This window comes from Venturia canescens, chromosome 2, assembly GCF_019457755.1.
Source record: "Venturia canescens isolate UGA chromosome 2, ASM1945775v1, whole genome shotgun sequence".
NCBI classification, from domain to species: domain Eukaryota; kingdom Metazoa; phylum Arthropoda; class Insecta; order Hymenoptera; family Ichneumonidae; genus Venturia; species Venturia canescens.
In genome coordinates, this window is record NC_057422.1 from 25,165,909 (window position 1) to 25,185,134 (window position 19,226).

The 19,226-nt window shown below is 41.2% G+C and overlaps 1 protein-coding gene across 5 annotated transcripts in view; it reads left to right on the top strand.

Annotated features, from left to right (window-relative positions):
• scalloped (TEA domain transcription factor 1 homolog scalloped) overlaps positions 1 to 19,226 on the top strand; it is a 179,604-nt gene that overhangs the window by 129,037 nt on the left and 31,341 nt on the right. For all 5 annotated transcript variants that reach the window (XM_043413386.1, XM_043413384.1, XM_043413388.1 and 2 more), the window contains 2 exons: positions 7,944 to 8,068; positions 9,819 to 9,957. In XM_043413386.1, coding sequence (XP_043269321.1) covers positions 7,944 to 8,068; positions 9,819 to 9,957 — 264 coding nt within the window. The remainder of the gene's footprint in view (positions 1 to 7,943; positions 8,069 to 9,818; positions 9,958 to 19,226) is intronic.

A 19,226-nucleotide genomic window follows, 5' to 3' on the forward strand; every position in this document is an offset into this window, starting at 1 on the left:
TTGTCTCCAAGAATCGTGATCCGATTACCGGGTTTCAATGATACAGTACAAGTCACATTTAATTTGATGTTTACCTCTATAACCAAGCCAAAGCGTCGTGTAACGGATGTTACGAGTTCGCTGCTCTGTCGGTCCCTCACCGCCGTAATATCACGAGTATACCCAGTGAGCGTACGTATACGAGCAACAGTGATTGGAATCGCTAGTGGTTTTGGTTGGCTTGTTTTCCTCGGTCATCATGTCTTTCTCCACCCGTATAGATTCACGTACGAGACGGACACACGTGTCTCTCCCTGTACGTGCGTGTGCACGAGGATCTGAAACTCCACAGCTGCAACGCTGTCGAGGGCATCTTTTTGTCGCCCCTTATATTAGCAACCAACGACGCACCACAGAGAAACCGGTTGCCCTTCGGCATCGGCAGCTGTATGTCGGCGTCGAGCCGTCGGACCGTCGGGCAGACCGCATCTCCTATTGCCTTCGCCAGCAGAGCTCTTTTACTAATTCTTAATCCTCATCTCGCGATACCCCCTTATCTCTTGGATGGTGAATGCTCCAAAGGAGCTTATTGCGCTTCACGCTCTTTTCGAATACGCGCACTTTCAATTAATATTAAACAGAGTTGCTCGCGTAATATCACTGTCACATTTTCATACGCGTGCCATTTGCGCTCATATTCATTTACACAATCATATTACTCGAATATCATTCACATGAGATTATCCCGAGAGGTTGCTTCGTAACATATCCTCATTTCAGATTATAAATGAATTTCATTTTTGTACGAAATCAACATTTGTTTTTCAACTACCCATGCATAGCCATGTACGGAATCTGCATGGTGTATCACGAGTGCACTTTTTGCGTGTCAAAATGCAATTCGGAGACGTCAAAGGCTACCGGAGCGGTCGTGCATGGGTTTCTATGGTTCAATCGCGTTACTCTCCAGTTTTTTAGCCTTGCTTTGAAGAGAGTCTATTGGAGGATTTTAAAAATCCGTACAACCGCAGGCTCACCATATAAATTCAAGTACTACTAAATGACTACTAATGCGGATCAGTCGGATGAAAAAGTCCGATGACGAATCGATGGAAATGATATGACTATAGTTAGATCTATTCCATTCTTAATTTGACGGATGTCAAGACGCAGCAGACAAACTTATTTAGTAGTCTTGTTTTAAATCCTGCTACTAGCATTCAATTATTGGTTTTAATTTGAATCGCGAGCCGACGCCGCTCGCAGTCCTGTTTCTGTTATTACCATACCCTTGAATAATGCATTAGCGAACGGTTAATCCGCCGGTATGTAAATTAATCTCTCTAATTGCGAGCGACAAAACTTGATGGAGCCGGAGCGCGCTCATTGAAGGAAATGGAAGAGAACTGTCTGCGCCTCATTGTCGTTAGGGCTTTTCACCACGATGTCGCGGCTCTCTTTGAATATTTTTCTTCTCTAGCCTGGACTGGACTCGACTAATCTTTCTCATCGACGTATTAAATCTCGCCAGACGCCAGTCAAAATATTTCCAGTCAAAATCAACCTTTCTCTTTCTCTCTCTCTCTCAACTATACGTAAACTTTATTCGCCTTATATTTCGCTGTATTATTAGCGTTTAGCGTTTGACTAAACCACCACTTTCAGCCCTTTTTCATGATTATTGAGTTTTCGAAAAGAAATAAAAATAATGTCGAAGGGATTGCGAGGGATAACCGTTGCTTCAAAAATTAATAAAACATTTCCCATTAGTTTTTCAAAGGAAGGTTCATTCTAATAGGAGTTCGGGTCTGAAAGAAAGAGTAGTGGATTTCGGTTGATAAATTCCAAAAGTTTGTAAGTACATTCATGAATCTAATTTGATGTTTTTCATGCATCGCGTCGGGAAACGGTCTGAAAATATATTCTCGTCGTTATTCAACCAACGCCTATTTTCCTTAAATTTCTTTGTTCCCGTTTCAAAATCCCTGCAATTACCAGAGGCCACTGCGACAAGTGTGTCTTCATTTTTTTATGCGAAAGCACTGGAATTGAAATGAGAATCACGAAGAAAGCGAAATGTGAAAGGGAAACGGTGAAAAACTTTTTGTACTGTAACTCTATAGTGAGAATAAACTTTTCATTGCGCTGTAATTTAGTCTATTCGTAATCCAACGACGGGATAACTCGCCGCTTTTACACACTTTATTCGGCTTTGAATTTTTGCTACGTTACGCTCGATTCACGCGAGTGTTTCAACAAACGTTTGGGTCCCTACTAAGAACCTGTGCTCACGTCATTTAACGCGTTATTATTCACTGTATTCACGAAACTTTTAGACCCATTGTTGCATTGCCAACGAGAGTTTCTTTTTTTTCCAGTTACCGTATTCATCAATGATATACGCCTCCGTGTCTGATACATGAACATTCATACATAGAATGAAGAAAAAAAGAGGACATCTTCATAACTGAGGATGCGAATTCTCAAACTGGTGAATTGAATAAGCATCCAATCTATGAATCAGCATTATCATTCGATAACGAAAACTTTTTAATGCCAACATATTAAATCAAAAGATATGCAATTATTATTCGTCTTTTGTTTATAGAGAATCATTGGGGCGTAAATATCGCACTTCAATGAATCCCCCACAATCGCTCCATTTCTCGGATCTCTTCTCCATTAGTCCTTCGTTTCGTCATATTAGAGTCTCTTCATTTATCCGCTTTTTCATTCGTGAGCGCGCGCGCGCGCGCGTTTACTTTTTTTTTCAGTGACATTCACAATTAGTCTCTTTTCAAGTGTGAATCGACATATGATCTTTTCGCATGTCGTACGTGCGTGTGTTTTCGTGTACGTATCATTCTGGCGGGAGTGTTTCATGGAACCCGTTAGGTTTTCATTTGCCATATAAGCGACGACGAAGAGAAAAAGAGTGAAAGAGAAAAGGAAGCGGAAGGACATGAAGCGAAACTGAACGAATTTACTCGTGTGTGCATGCTCTCGAGAGAAAAGCGTTGAGTGAATCTTTTACGGGCGACCTCGCTGCTACAGCCATATTCTCATCTCCATTCGTTCTACAGCGGAGCACCGAGAATCATAGAGATTAATTGCGTCAGTCTGGCCTGGTGTTCGCCATAATAGCGACGATAGAATCAAAGAGTAGATACTCGTCGTCCCCTTTCAATTTTCTGCACGAATTTGTTTCTTTGGATTATTTTATTTCGCTCTTCAATCTCCTTTCCATCGTTTTTTTTTCTCAGAATCTGCTTTCATTCGAGTCACTTGCTGCTTTCACAGCTCGACGAAATCCTCACTCACTTGCCATTTTTACTTACTCACACAATTCTATGCCAATCCCGCATAAAGTTCTCCTCCTTGGCTCCTCTTTTTCCGCCATCCTCATATTTCATATTCACGATACGATGATTGTTTCTCGTTACTCACTGCAAATAGCTCACTCGTATATCGTTTTCGCTTCTTCATTATATTCTCTCCTTTATCGCTTTATAACTTGCTCGCGCGATTATATCCTTATTCAATCTCGTTTTAGCAGCTCACAATACGGTACGATGCGTAGCAAATTATTCCAAGATTTTATCTAATCCGACATTATCATATATTCAATGGATTTTGGTGCACCGCGTGAGAAGCAGAAAAAGAAGCTCGATGCATCTCTCGCGAAGATATATAAATAATGATTCGATATTTTCTATCCGTTGACCCGAATGATGAACGAGTTCGATATAATATAGAATTGCGGTGATGAATAAGAGAAAGAAGGGCAATAAATATATTTGGAAAACATCTTCCGAACGTCGATCAGAAGCCAATGAACAAAATTAATTCCTCCCATATATACGGTTGTTGGTACAACCATGCAGCATATGTGCGTGCAGTTCGTATACAAACTGATTGTGAATTATCAGTTAGACGACTAAAAATCCATTTATTGTGGTCATTTTAATTGAGTCTAATAATCTTGGCAATTCCCAATATGCCTGACTCAATATCACGAAAATTGAACATTCACGCATACTACCGAGAGGAGAGAGAGAGAGAGAGAGAGAGAGAGAGAGAGAGAGAGAGAGTAATATATATACGTATATGTATCGTACGTGTGTAGCTTATGTCTCATATCTCTTTCCTCGATGAGTATGTATGTATAGAGCAGGCAAGCTTATCTCGAATCCCCGTAGAGCACGCGTATGGCGTGTGGCCAGGAGGTTATTGTGAGAATGAGAAGCAGAAGCGGCAGTGGTCGAGGAGCGAGGCGAGAGACCGTGTGCGCGACTAGGGTTCAACCGGCACGTAGGGACAAGAGCCAGAGCGATATATAATGTTCTGCGATATTAAACGGGACGCATTCCACCGAAGTCACCCTCTCATCCCTACCGCCACGAATGCTTCTAGCTTCTACGAGATTCTCTCCCTTTCTCTCGCATTCGCTTTCCCTGTCACCTACGCCGCGCGCCGGCGAACCCCGGCCCCGACAAATCCTCATACCCTGGCAACTTAACGACGAAGAGCTGCTGAAGACTCGAAGGCCTGCAGAATTCACCCCCGCGTATCGCGTTAGACACCGCACACGACTGTTCGACGCATCCCTCCGCCGCGGAGGCAAACTCTAAACGACCATCCACCGCTCCTCAGTTTCATTATTTCGCTCATATCTGGCCCCTCCACTCTCTTCCGCTTTCTGGCTCTTTCGTTGCCTTTACTTCTCTATCCATTTCATACTGTCGCGCGATCGCGAGCGCCGCCCCCGACCCCAATCGTTATACACCGAATTTACAGCTCACCTACTACACAACCCCTTTTCTTTTCTCTTCCAGGCATATATAGTAGACGTTATCACCATGTTGTACACTTTGACACCAGCAAATTCGCCCTTTCCATTTTAGCCGGTTCACCTCCCCACACTTGGATGATACATATATAAATGCGTACGCGTAAATTCGGCCTCGAGGAAATCTCACACTGTCATATAGCAGTCTTAAAGCTTGAAGATGCGGTGAATCTTCCTGGATTAAAAATCGATGAAATATACCCTCCGCGTTAGTAGAAATTTTTTATACGAATATTTGATAAAAACCGTGGTCCGAAAGACCTCTTTCAAAATTCGTCCATGCATCTACGATGCATTTTGAGGAGGTTTTGTTGTAAAGAATAAAAATACTCCAGGATAGTAAATTATATAGTATTGAAACTTGATATGTACGTCAATGATTAAGGTAACGCGCATAAGCCTCATCGTGTATAGCTCAGCGAGAATAAGATAGATTAGGTGATTCCGCATTCTTCTTGGCTTACATTAAATAAGTACATAAATGTACTTTAGACATAAGCTCTCGCTGATTTCTCACAGAGCCTCGCGAATCCCGAGAGTCGTACGCCGTACGCGTTAAACTCTCGGTGTTTTCCCAAGAGTGTTGCAGTTGTGGAGTTTTGGTGAATTTAACGAAGTTACGAGTTTCAGGCTACCGCGTAGCCGAAGCAGCAGCATGTACACTATCCACATTTTATATATAATGCAAATACATGCACACGCGAATATATTTGTGTTTAGCCTGGAGAGTTTAGTACACACTATGATGAGACGACGCCGCACGGTCGCTTCGTCCGCTCGGGTAGTTAGACGCTCGTGCACCGCTCGTGGTCTTGCCCTGGCATTCCGAAACGCCCCCTTTCCTCTCTATCGCTGCTCGCTCGACCATTCCCTATCCATCATCCGTACATTTCCACCCACCCTGAATTTCGTATTCTCTCTCTGGCTAGCAGCTTACTACTTACCCTCTTGCAGTCATCGAGACGCGGACATGGCACGATGTTGAATGCAACCATGCGTCGTCGGCCATGATCTATGCATCCTGCCCCGTCCTAACCGCTTCGTCGTTCGCTACTCTGCCCGGTTTGTGAGGAACACGCACACGGACCCTCACCATTTCTCTCCCAATCGCGGCGCGACCCCCGTGTTACCACCTTGGACGCCTCAATTGCTCTCCCTCTCAAATAGCAAATTTCGCGATATATACACGATTCTCGCTCGTTTTCGAGCTATGGAGGGGGAGGAGGAGAGACAGAGAGAGCGCGTATGTTTGCATATTTACGCGTGTATGATGCTCGGCTCGAGATCTCTGTGTGCATCACGCCCACTCGCGCCTCCATTAAGCCGCGCACGATCATTTTCACTCGCGAATATTGAGCCTCGCTCCGGTGTGTGCTTTTCTCCTTCTATATTTTCTCCCATGCTGGTGTCAAGCGTTTTCGTGCGCATGCATGCGCACTTTATGATTCGAATGAACGAGCGTTTTGCTATCCACGTAAATGCGCCTGTCAGAAAGCTTTTGATGCGGCGAGAACGCAAACAAAAATGTATATGGCTTTATTGAGTTTTGGCATACGAGTGATTGGGTTTTGCAATTCCAATCGTCCTTTTCAACGATCGAGCATTCCTTACGATTGGAACGATGCCCGGAAATTTGCGAAATGAAGAGAGTTCCCACTGGCATTATGAAAATTTGGTCAAATAATATGAGGATTCGGTTGTGCATAAACTCCATGAAATGATGTAGTACGGCATTCGGCTAATTCCGATCCCATCATATAATGGAGGGGGCTTGAAATTATATCCTCCTGATAATAGCCCTTCCGTAACATAGTTTGCTCTAAATCACTTCGATCGATGAATGCATTTTTTTTCGTTATTGGCATTCGAACTAACAATTTTCCTCGCTTCTTTCGTTCAAATTAATCAACATGCGCAATGTGTTTATCAAGTTCAATGTTCTCCCCACAATTAATCGAGCTGTCGAAGTTACTTTATAAAATTCACTTTAGAGACTATTTGTGCGTATAAGGGTAATCGTTTGAGAAGAAGAATAAGGAGGAGGAGGAAAAGAAAAAGTAATTGAATAAAACGTACTAAATAACACACGGTTTGGGTTGTACGGAATTACGGAACTGGCAACGCGCGTTCAACTTGCTCTCTTGAGAAATACATATACCTGAAAGCGCTTCGTTTAAAACACGTTTGAAGGGAATACGAGGGTTGCAAGGGGGCTGCAACGACGGGAGCGAGAAAGAGCATGCGAGGGCGTCGCACAGTGTCTCGTTCAGCTGAACAGTATTGCTAATCCTACGAGCTGTGAGGATTCGTCGTGTGTCAAGCACAAACGCCCAAACACAAATGTGTGTGGATCCGCAAATAACATATGTATTTCCGCATGCGTCTGCATGTATCGGGATATAAAGGGAGGAAAATGCGCGCTCATTCGAAGAGTAAAGCGCATGCACTCCACCCTCAGTAGGCGGAGCGAGTTTCGACTCTCTACCTCCTTCGCCTCGTGGCCCGACACTGATACGCGATATCACCGACCACTTGTTGAGCGTCAATCCCTTCTCTCACTTTTTTTACGCGCTGATTTTTTGTCACCCTCTTCACCAATCTCGCCGTTCGCTCTCTTTCTCTTTTTATAGCTCCTTTTTTTGCCCTTTCTACTAGTTTATAGAATTTGAAACATGTTTCTACACTTTTTCTCCTTTTCTTTCCTCGCGTCACTGTTTCACCCCTGACACATACGTTCGCTATCCTTCCATCTCAATAATAACACTGGAAAAACCATGACGTCGACGACTCTGTATATTTCGAATTTTTTGTTCTCTCGCACAGCATACTTCGTTATTAGTCTGAAAACGGAATAAGTATTTTTGGTTTTTACTAAATCTCGAAAGAAGAAAGGGAAATTTGATTTCAGCAATGTGCACAAATTATTTCAGTCCCGTTCTCTTGATCGAGCTTCATACTCATTTTTCCCCATCATTTAATTTTTTATATACACTTTTTTTATATACACAGGAAGTGCGAGTCGTGATTATATCAAAGAGCATACATTCACTGTCATAATCGAGCGGAATGATGAATCTAAATTTTTGTTTTTTTTTTCGTTGTTTTACTTCTGTAGGCAGTGCGGTGGCTGCAGCCGACACCATTTCCTCGCCGTGGACCCCCGCGAGTTCCGGGCCGCCGCCCGACGCCAACGGCTCCGGCTCGGATACGAAAAACCTCGACGTTGGCGAAATCAGCGATGTAAGTATATAAACCGACTTTATAAAAAAAAACGAGCCACTTATTTCAAACAGTCGAATCCACCTTGTTTTTCATTTTTCCGCGACCTCTACCAAATTCTGATAATTCTCAGCGTTTCATTATTCAATATTTATAATTATATTATTATTATTAATTATTAATATAACAATTATTAAATTATTTCCGGTGTGTTAAAAAAACACAAAACCGACATTTTCTGTCTTTATCTAAAATAAACTTGTGATGAAAATATTATTTTTGTACAAATTGACATTAATTATCGCCGGACATTTATTCCCGATGATCGAAATTTAATGCGGTCAAATGTCCTTCTATTGTTTGACCGACTATATCGCATCAAAGTCGATTGGATTCTTCAGGAGAATTGATTAAACGACGAATGACAGGGTTCTTTCATAAAAACCGTCTTCGGAGTCCACCAGTCTTCCTCTGAGATTTTCTCTTTTCTATTTTTTTTACGTCTTAAGTCACCGATTTTTTCTCAAGAACTTTTCCTTCCGGCCGCGTAACTGGAAATTTTATACAATTTTTCTCAAGCTACGTCCGACCCTCTCGATGATTATCCCCCTCGTGGTTTCGCTTCCCGCTTTTATTACCGATGTCCTTGTCGCAGGGAGCTCGGAGAACTCGGAGTAAGTCGCGTGCTCAACGATATTATATCGACCTAACGAACGTGACTCGAATTCCAGGAAGCCTCGGCCACTCTTTTTCCATGTCTCTTTCTTTCCCTCTTTACCTATTTTACTCTCTTCCTTTCTTTCCGTTCTCTTTCTCTTTCTTTCTCTTCTGGTGTCTAATGTTTCAACCGATCGTTCATTTCTCGCCTTTCGTGCAACACGAACTCTCACTCTCATCTTCGTCTTGCTCCAGCAATGGCCGGTATCTTCGTGTCGCACTTTCTCATTCTTAGTAAGACAGAGAATTCCAGGATATGTCCTCCGCGATACGAAGAGACGGTTGTGCCGTCTCGGGTTCGTGGATAACTCTCCCACCGGTGTAAAAAGAAGCAAAAGAATATACAGACGAAGAGGAACCTCGCGGTCGGTGCCACCGAGATCTAACAGATTGGCACATGTTGCGAAAAACCGCCAGAAACTTGTTTCTCTCTGTCGCACTCCTTTCTCTTTCTATGCCCTTTTTTCCTTCTCCCCTTTTTCCCGAGCCCTTCATTCTTGTGCTTTTTCAGCACTAGTATTCCATCCCTCCACAAACAAACACCCATACCCACACGCGCGCGCGCGCGCACGCGGCTTTCTCTCTCTCTCTCTCTCTCTCTCTCTCTCTCTCGGCTTCGTCTCTTTGTCGTTTTTGTTTTACCCTCCTCACTCTCCGGTGGATGGCGTGCCAAGAATGTTCCCGGTGTTCCTTTGTTCCTCGCAAAGGCACCCGCGCCTCGGTACGTTCCCCAAGCATCGGGAACACACCTTGCGCGTTCCAATGTTTTTAAATCAGAGACAAAAGGATACGAGCTATCTCTCGTCCGGTTAGTGTGTAACACTCACAATCAACAGCAACTTCTACATACACAAATATTCAACCCCAAATGAGTATATAATGAGAGTATACAATTCTTAGGGTAGCCCTGTACTTTTAAGAACAACGATAACCATTCTCGTTTATAATTGATTAAATCGAAGCTTCGGAAGCTCTGTCAACCGTCTGTCGAGAAAAACAAAACTATCTTCCCCGCGCCGTCAAAGTTGCTACCGACGTCTTTTTTTGTTGCCAGGACGAGAAGGACCTCTCGGCAGCGGATGCGGAAGGCGTCTGGTCACCGGATATCGAGCAAAGCTTCCAAGAAGCCCTCACCATATATCCGCCATGTGGGCGTCGGAAAATCATTCTCTCCGACGAAGGAAAGATGTATGGTAAGTTAATCATCAAAATAAACAGCAATAATTCGACAAAACGTCGCTTGCGTTCGCATTTAGCGGTATTACTAATTAATCCTGCTGCTCCATCGTTCGTTCCATTATTTTGTGAATTTGTCGCTTCTCTATATATTATTTTCCAGTAACTTCGAAGCATGTGAATCCAAAATAAAGCCTAAGCTCGGTAAAATGGGGAAAATAAAAGATCGAGGCGGCGTCGATAGGGGCGAGTGTCGTGATAAGATACATGCAGCGCAGCTGAAACTTAGCGTTGCACTCGGAAGGAGGGAAGCGGCGTGGCCTGGCCACAGGCAGAGCGTCGTTATTGCTTGGTCCTGAGGTCAGTCTACGTGACCGCCTCGATATTGCCTCCCATACCACGAGCGTGTATACCATCACCACCTTATAACCACCGCTGCGTGGATGTCTCTCGGTCCTTCTCACTCTCTTTCTACTTGCTCCCACCTCCCACTCGCTCTCTTCATTGCTACCGAAGCAATAACGTTGCTGTGGCGCGCCCGCCACCCGCCACGCCTCGGACACACAGCTCTCGTATAGTCTCTGTATACTCACTACCGCCGTGTTACCATTGTCTCTCCGAAGGTCCATCTTCCATCTTGAGGAGAGCATCCCACCAAGCGAACGTAGATATACTTGATTTCGTATAAATATATTTAATACAACAGCTCGAATTTTCATCGTGCGTGCTGGTCACTCTGATCTCACTCACTTCTTTTCTCACAGCTCCGCTGCATTTTTTATTACAATTTTATTTTTATCGTTTAAGCTGCGAAAGCTTCTCCGCTATCGATTCCCTATTTCAAAGTGAAGAGGATCCGACGTCTCACCGAATTCCCAAACTCGTATCTATCCTCTCTGTTTCCTTTATTTCGTCGAGGTTCGATGCTTCCGCATAGACAGATAATACTGTGTAGACGAGAAGCTTCGTCGGGCATCAAGGAGGTGCCTCGGGAACGGGGCAGACCTTCGATCTCTCGCAGCGCTAACTTAAAATGCCAATAAAGCTCCCGCGGTACAGCACCGCTCTAATACGTCGATTGTGAAAGCCGGAAAAGAGCGAGGGCTTCGTCTTCGGGAGGTTCACAGTCTTTTCGCCTTCGCTCTTCTTCTCTTCCATTTGTCTTTCTTCGCGTAAATGCTCACTACCTATACATAGAGAATATAGCTGGCGATCTATTTCTCTGTCGGCGGAAAGTGCGGAAACAAAGGATAACGAGGCGAGAGAGGATCGTTTAACATGCACTGTTGCCTGTTAATGCTAATATCGTATCGCGCGAAACTTATCCCCAATCGTTCTCTCTGCTTACACTTGTTTTTCCCCGGATTTACGCTCAATAAATAAATCATTCTATCCGACTCTTTGATAACTATGCTCTTACGATTAGAAAATTGAATTTTTACCGATGAAACCTGAAACACGTTATAATTCATTCAATTATATATATCAAAGCCTTGTTCGAGGCTCGCGATTCTTCCAAGTGGTTTGTTGAATAGCATCGTTCGAGCTCACTGATTTTCCCACAAAATTTCGGTTCTTTTTTATCTTCGAATTCTTCGGAATAAACAACTCGTTAAACTATCTTACTGGAATTGCTGATGAAGCGTAAAAATAGATATAAAGATTTGTGTTCGTATATGCGTGGTCGGATAAACCGCAGCTTCTCCGGCCGTGACGACTCTCTCTGTAACCGCGCGATAAGCACTTGAGCTTCCGCCTGCAAAACAAGGGGGAGAGAGAGAGAGAGAGAGAGTGGGAACGATAGAACTCCCTTTCTCGGCTGATTGGCGTTATAGCTGTTTATTGTGCACCTGCTCCGATACATACACATCCCTATTTTTTCCATCGACTTATAGATCTCTTTTTATTTCTTATGGATCATCGTTGAGACTTTTTCTTTTCATTGGAATCTTCTGCAATGAGAATTCTCCAGGCTCGTTCTTTCGTTCCTTCTCCTGATGCATTTTTCTTCCGAGCTTCTCGCGCAAAAATCTCCAAGCAGAAATAACTGATACTATTTTCGCGGGGCTCTTCTTCCTCTTACTTACTCAAGATATGGCTGTTCAAGTCGTTCCACGATTGCACTTGAATGAGCTTCAATAACGAAAAATATACTTTACCGTTTCACTAATACAAACGCATAATACACTTGAAGTAAAAGAGAACGAAAGATAAATCGGGGATTGCTGAGAGCACGACGTTAGGGCATGCTAAATAAAATGAAGTGCGAATGTCCGGCGGATGAGTGGAAAAAAACGGTCGTGTGAACAACCAGAACGTGAAGTGAAAACACCAACGCGCGGATGAACGATGTGCAGACCTCCAAACATTATTATTTCATCAACATTATACACAAACTTTACTTTAGAAAAACTTTTCTTTCTCTCTCGCTCTGTATATATATTAAGGTCATTCGTTTTGAGCGAATATTTTTTTTCTCAACTCCCGCAGTAAAATATCATTCTTTACGCTCAAAAAAATACCCTGTCCAAAGCGGAGCTCTTAATTTTTATTCGGAGGACTTTTTTTCCATTTTTGAAGATTTCCTATTTAAAATACACGTAAATATACATTTTTTTTATCTTTAATTTTTATAACTCTGCAGCATTTGATGGTATTATCATACCCACAAATAGGTTTTCTTCATAATTGAATGCTCTATAAAAGTCCACGTTGCAGCGAAACCGTAACTTACACTGCGGTGAGCTATTGCGAGCCACACTGAACGAGAGCTACAGAAAAAATGTAAATGATGAACTTTTGGGAAATTTTATTTCCTATAAAAAAAGTTCCAATGAATGTAAGCAATACGATTGATAGTTCAAAAGATATTCAACATTTAAAAAAACAATTTTCTAAAAATCTCTAAAATTGATAGTTTTTTTTTTCAATCACAAAAACACTAAAAAAAAACTATTTCTTTTCTTATAAATATCATTTTTATAATTGTTGGAAAACGTAATATGACTTTGACGCCGACAACGTTAATAACATTACTTACCATTCGACTTGGCGTTCCAAACGCTTTCGGCTTTCAACGCTTAACAGCAGCGGTATACGTTTAACTGCGTTCATTCCAAGTCGAACGCGTTTTAGCGCTCACAACGCCAACAGCGGTGCGCTTAACTGCACTCATTCCAAGTGGAACGCGTTTTAGTAGTTACAAACGTTTTTAACATTGTTAAGGTTGTTGGCATTCAAATCAAATGCGCCCTTTCTATGAAGTATTTCGGAGGTCGTGCATAAATTTCACGACAAATGAGAAGCTCATTATAAAAAAATTAACATCTTGTGAAGAATAATTTTTGAAACAAATAAAAAATGATTAATCAATAAACTTTGTTTTGTTTCCGCTACTTTTAGTATATTGTAAATATTAAAAAATTGAGACGTTAAAAAAAATTATCGCAAAGTTGTCAGTTTCCTTAAGACTACATTTAATATGTTAATGTAAATCGTTCATTAACGAGCTTCGTAATTGTGAAATTTTGCACAACCTCTTGGATACTTCACACAAAGACATAACCCAATTCCAGAATTTTATTATCTTTTCGATTTGAGATTCAATATCCTTAATTCATTGACGGAAATAATTTGTCGCTTCCACAGCGTGTGATTGCGCACACTCTATTTTTTATTTTTTATTTTTTTTTTAACTTGAGACAATAAAAGAGTAAATTTTTTACGTCTCAAAAACGTACATCGCATCAACCAGCTTAAACCCATTCTAAAAATTTTCAGTATTGTTTCGGTATAGAAAAAATTCCAAGTTGTTCGAACGATTTTTCAGAAATCAAGTCGCTTTGAGAGACTGTGTATAAAAAGGAACGTGGCCACATATAAATATTCGTACATATAATGATGGAATATACCTAGATGGAAAATTTGAGCCGTCTACTTGCAAAATTATTGCTCTGGCAACGTTTGAAAAATACGAGAAACTATTGTAAAAATAGTAATTTAAGGAAAAGGGGTACTAATTCAACCAAATTTTCGTTTGGAGTGAAAAACTATTTATTAATCTAAATTGGAAGATTGAAAAAGAAAAAGGCCGCTTCATACGAGTCTTTAAGCCTCATAGAGTTAGCACGAAAAAATCGTAAAAATGGCTAAAAGATTGATATTTTAAAAATTTCAAAAAATTCTACAGTCATGAAAATTTCATGAATTGACTTCAAATTTGGGGAATCGTCTCTTTTTATAACCTACTTTTCAAACGGTCATGGATCTGCCCATACACACGTATATCTTTCCACTATCAAACGGGTCAAATATAAATAATTGTTCAATTGACCATAATTGACAATGATAATTTTGAGTGGTTGTTACTCTTTATCCACGAGGGCCAAGGAAAAAGAAAGAAATTTGGGGCAAAATGAAGTGTGAGAGAGAAAAGAGCAAGTCGAAGAAGCAACGCTTCGTCGCGTGGCATTTATCCGATCGCGCGGTAACACGTTGAGCTCCCCGCGGCTGTTGTTTTATTTTCTCGGGGTTACGAGCCGTTCGTGCTGCTATATTCTCGATGTCCCATGTCCCCCGAGCGCTCGACTCCGTCTTTCTCTTCACCTTACTCTTTTCCTCCATCTTCTTCGTTGTTTTCTTCTCCACGACAATCACGCGAGTAGACCGAGAAGAGCGTGTCTTTGCATCCTGGTTTATAGGTCATTCGGCAGGAGAAACAGACACGTAAGAAGGAGCACGATGCAGCTCGGGAGCTATACGAAAACTCGGTGTAAAAATGTCTTTCGCAGTACCGAACGAACATGCTCCCAAGAATTGTTCGGTGACGCAGTTTACAATCACATCGCAGAAACTCATCGTTCACGACGTTTTTTTTCTCTTTACATTCACTGAGGTAAAGTTGCAATGTCTTGTTCGTATCCATGGTTCATCGGTCCAATTTATAATCTATATCTCGTATAGAGAGCGAACAGCTTCCTATCAATGACCAAGTAATATAAGTTCCAAAGGAACATCGCTTCATCAAAAATTGCGCGAAAAAACTTTTACGTTTCGTCACAATGGAGGATCCCGCCGTCACAACAATTCCCTTCGAATAAGGAAGCGGACGATTTCTCGAAGGTCGAAATATCCGTTTGACTCATAAATGTCGTCGTTCATAGCAACCAGGGGAACAAAGATGCGTTGGTACATTGTCTAGGAAAAGAGTCAGTCGAGAAGAGAAATTCAATATTTGCATGTCCGGTTAGTGCTCTGCGAAGGGGTCGAAGAGAGGCGGGGTAAGAGCCGCATAGTGTGGCTCTTCCTCTCTCGGTCTCTCTTTCTCATGCTCCATATACATATAGTCAACGCAATCTTCCGGGCGACAGGCTCCTATATCCTGGGGACGTTGCTGGTGGTAGTTCGAGGGTCAGGAGACGTTCGTGGCCAGGGGTAACAGGAAGGCAGAAGAATGTGTAGGTGGTGGTGATCGCTCGCGCGCGCGCGCGCGCGCATGTATTCGTGAACAGTGTTCCATATGAGACGACGACAGTGTCCAGTTATTGACCGTCGGAAAGAGACTCTGCGACGCTTGGCGTCTCAACGCTCTTTCTTCCTTCTTCTTGGCTTGCTCTCCTCTTTTTTTTTTTTTACGCTCGACGTATCATTTGGACGCGAAACCGACTCGCTTTGGAGTGGCACACAGTGGGGTATTTGAGCATCGAAACATATGGGATTGTGAATGCCCCTGGTCTCGATGCCGAGCACTAAAAACTCGCAATAAATTGATGTTAAATATTTATGTATGACGGGGGGGATCCCCGTTCAATTTACACGAGCCGATTATGTTTCTATAGCGAAAGAAGCATTTTTGATCATCCGCGCGATAACTCATAGAGCCCGTACGCGGTAGTGGCATTCAATGTTTTCGTTTTGACACGAGAGTATACGCATTAGGGTGGCCCTTAATATGGGTAAAAAAAAATCTACGCAAAGCCGTAGCTATGTCCGGTAAGAGGAAGACGTGCCCTGTAAGCATGAACTTGGATTTAAATATCAATTTTTCTGCATGATTTAGTAATTTTTTTAAATGTTGTATTTCAGTGAAAAATAGTCGTATCGAGGTCTAAAAAAACGCATTTTGAATTTTCAAGTTTCTAATTTCAAGATCTTATGACGAAAAAAATGTAGAGCTACATGTTCTGCGCAATTTTGAGAAAAAGTGCGAGAAAAAAACAGCAAATTTTTATGCTTTTTTATCAATTCCATAAGCGTAGATTTATTTTTTTCAACTAAGCCATAGTATGGACCGAATAGCTGGTTTATTAAGCTTCAATTTGCTTTTTTAAAAACTTGGGTAGGACCATTTTTTGCTGAGATGTTGAACTTTGAATTAAGAAGAACTCTTTTGTCTTTGATGGACGATATCTCGGCAACCAATGGTCGCACAGGAAATTCAAGGGCAGTTCTGAAAACTGGAATGAATGTCCTATAAGGTTCCGTTGCAATCTTGAAGATGAATTTTTTATTCCATCCTTGTCGTGAATTTGAAAAAATAGAAAAAAAAAAGGTAATTTATGGTTTTTCAGAAGCCCTCAATGTTGGAAGAAAAAAAATCAATTTTCATCAAAAACTTTCGGAATTTTTCTTTTTTGTATATTTCAACCTTATTTATGGGAAAAATGTAGAACAAACTTAGAAATTTGTTTTTCTTCATTTTTGTCACGATCATGACTCGTTTAACGTAAAAAACGTGACCCTTAAATTTGATTAATGTTTGATCGGTTGCAACGAAGAAACGATTGATTAGATCGAAATGTAACTTCGCAGGGTTTTTGGGGGTATAATCAGTTGTAAATGGCATACTCAACATCAGTCTTTTCATGATTATTGAAAATTTGGCTATTGACTTTCTGAAAAACCATAAATTACCTTTTTTCCTATTTTTTTAAATTCACGACATTTTTAAATTCATGGAAGGAAAATTTCATCTTCAAGATCACAACGGAGTCTTGTAGGACATTCATTCCAGTTTTCAGAACTGCCCTTGAATTTCCTGTGCGACCATTGGTTGCCGAGATATCGTCCATCAAAGACAAAAAGTTCTTCTTAATTCAAAGTTCAACATCTCAGCAAAAAATGGTCCTACCTAAGTTTTTAAAATAGCAAATTGAAGCTTAATAAACCAGCTATCCGGTCCATACCATGGCTTAGTTGAAAAAAATAAATCTACGCTTGTGGAATTGATAAAAAAGCATAAAAAGTTGCTGTTTTTTTCTCGCACTTTTTCTCAAAATTGCGCAGAACATGTAGCTCTGCATTTTTTTCGTCATAAAATCTTGAAAATAGAAACTTGAAGTTTTAAAATGCGTTTTTTTAGACCTCGATACGACCATTTTTCACTGAAATACAACATTTTAAAAAATTACTAAAAATTTCGGAAAAATCTTTTGATCCTTTAATTTTTTTCGTTAGTGTAGTATGGAAGACCTTATTATTTGATCTGGATATTGAATACTAATATACGATAGGTTTGGAAAGTAGGAAAAAAAAATTGACACATAAACCAGATTTAAAAAACCGAATTTTCTCCAATCATGAAGAAACATTGATATTTGAATCCAAGTTCATGCTTACAGGCACGTGTTCCTCTCACCGGATTGCGGCTTTGCGTAGATTTTTTTTATCATTTGGAATCGATTTGGGGGGCGGCGCGATGAATTTTTTTTTTTACCCATATTAAGGGCCACCCTAATACGCATAAATATTCCTTGCTCATCCCTTGCTCTGTATATACCGATGGAACATTTGCGAATCAGCTGTGGAGCAGATAGAGACGCGCTATTTCGAAACTTGGCAATATACCGGGCATTTATTCTATACGGAAAAGCCAGTCGTACATAATAGATCATACCTATTTACCTTGCATGGCGGTGTTGAAACGAACATGTACGTGAAAAGCAAAGCAGTAGCTTATCTAGGATACAAACGACACAAATACGCGGATAAACTCGATACCTGCGTGCCAGTTTAGCTCGAGAGTTCGAAGGAGCTCTGCAGACACGAGTTCTGCATAAATATGAATGTGAATATATTTGAACGTGTTTATTTATCATACTCCGGATATCAAGCTCGGCATACTGTGCACTTTCGAGTGCAATTGTTGTGACGGAGCTCAACCGGGGATATACGAACTCGAGACACTCGATGATGTAATAATCTGGTGTCCGCGTGCATTGTCCGTCTTGTCGGCTTGACTCGGCAAGGGCCTTTGACGTCTCCCAGAGTTTAATTAAATTCGAACATGTATATTATGTGTAGTCGAGGCACACGACGATTGATATACGTTTTTGAAGACTGTCCTCCGAAAATATAACGAAATTTATTTATTTTTCATTTTAACGATTTTATTCATGGCGTTATCGCCACACGTCGCTTCGTGACTTTGACTCTGACTCTGTTGCGTCCGCGTTCCCGGGGGAGAGTCTAATTGACATTGTCTTGTTGGATATGATCGAAATGAAAAAGATACATCAAATAAACATACAACTCTTTTTACACCTTTATCGCGTGTTCAACATTGAATCAAATATATTGCCAGTCGTTGCAATTCGCTCTATCCTTCAGTTGTCGCCTTTTATTCTCGTGCGAGTATTTTAATCGTGAGAACGGCTCCCACGAAGCCGGTATTTAAAGTTTTCTTACAAGGAAAGGTACTTTAGTGTCCGCCTCCGATTTTGATAATTTTTTTCTATGTTATAGTCCATCCAAAAATAAGAGACACGTATTTTTTTTTATCGGCCGAAAGTTATTTTTAAGGGGTGAAATCAACCCTCAAAGTTCGGCATGTTTTACGTCTGGTAGAGTGTTTCATATAGAAGCACTCAACCGATCGAAACGAAACCAATTGCAAAATGTTTGGCATGTCAAATAACCCATATGACATGTCCATCTTCTTATGCACCCTTACGGCAAAGGGATGAACCACCCCCGAATGTTCAGAATTTTTTCGTATAACAAAAACTTACAATCCAATTTTAATGAAACAAACGCCATTTTGCAGAGCAAAAAAAAATAAAATCGACGTGTTTTCGGGTTTTCCTCAGATCAAAAAAATTAAGGGGGTAAAACACCCTTAAAATATCAAATTTTGTTTTGAGCACTGGCCCCTTCCAGTTTTAGTATTCTTTTCATAGAATGTAGCTTATCAAAAAATAAGAAACACGTATTTTTTTTTATCGGCCGAAAGTTATTTTTAAGGGGTGAAATCAACCCCCAAAGTTGGGCATGTTTTGCATCTGGTAGA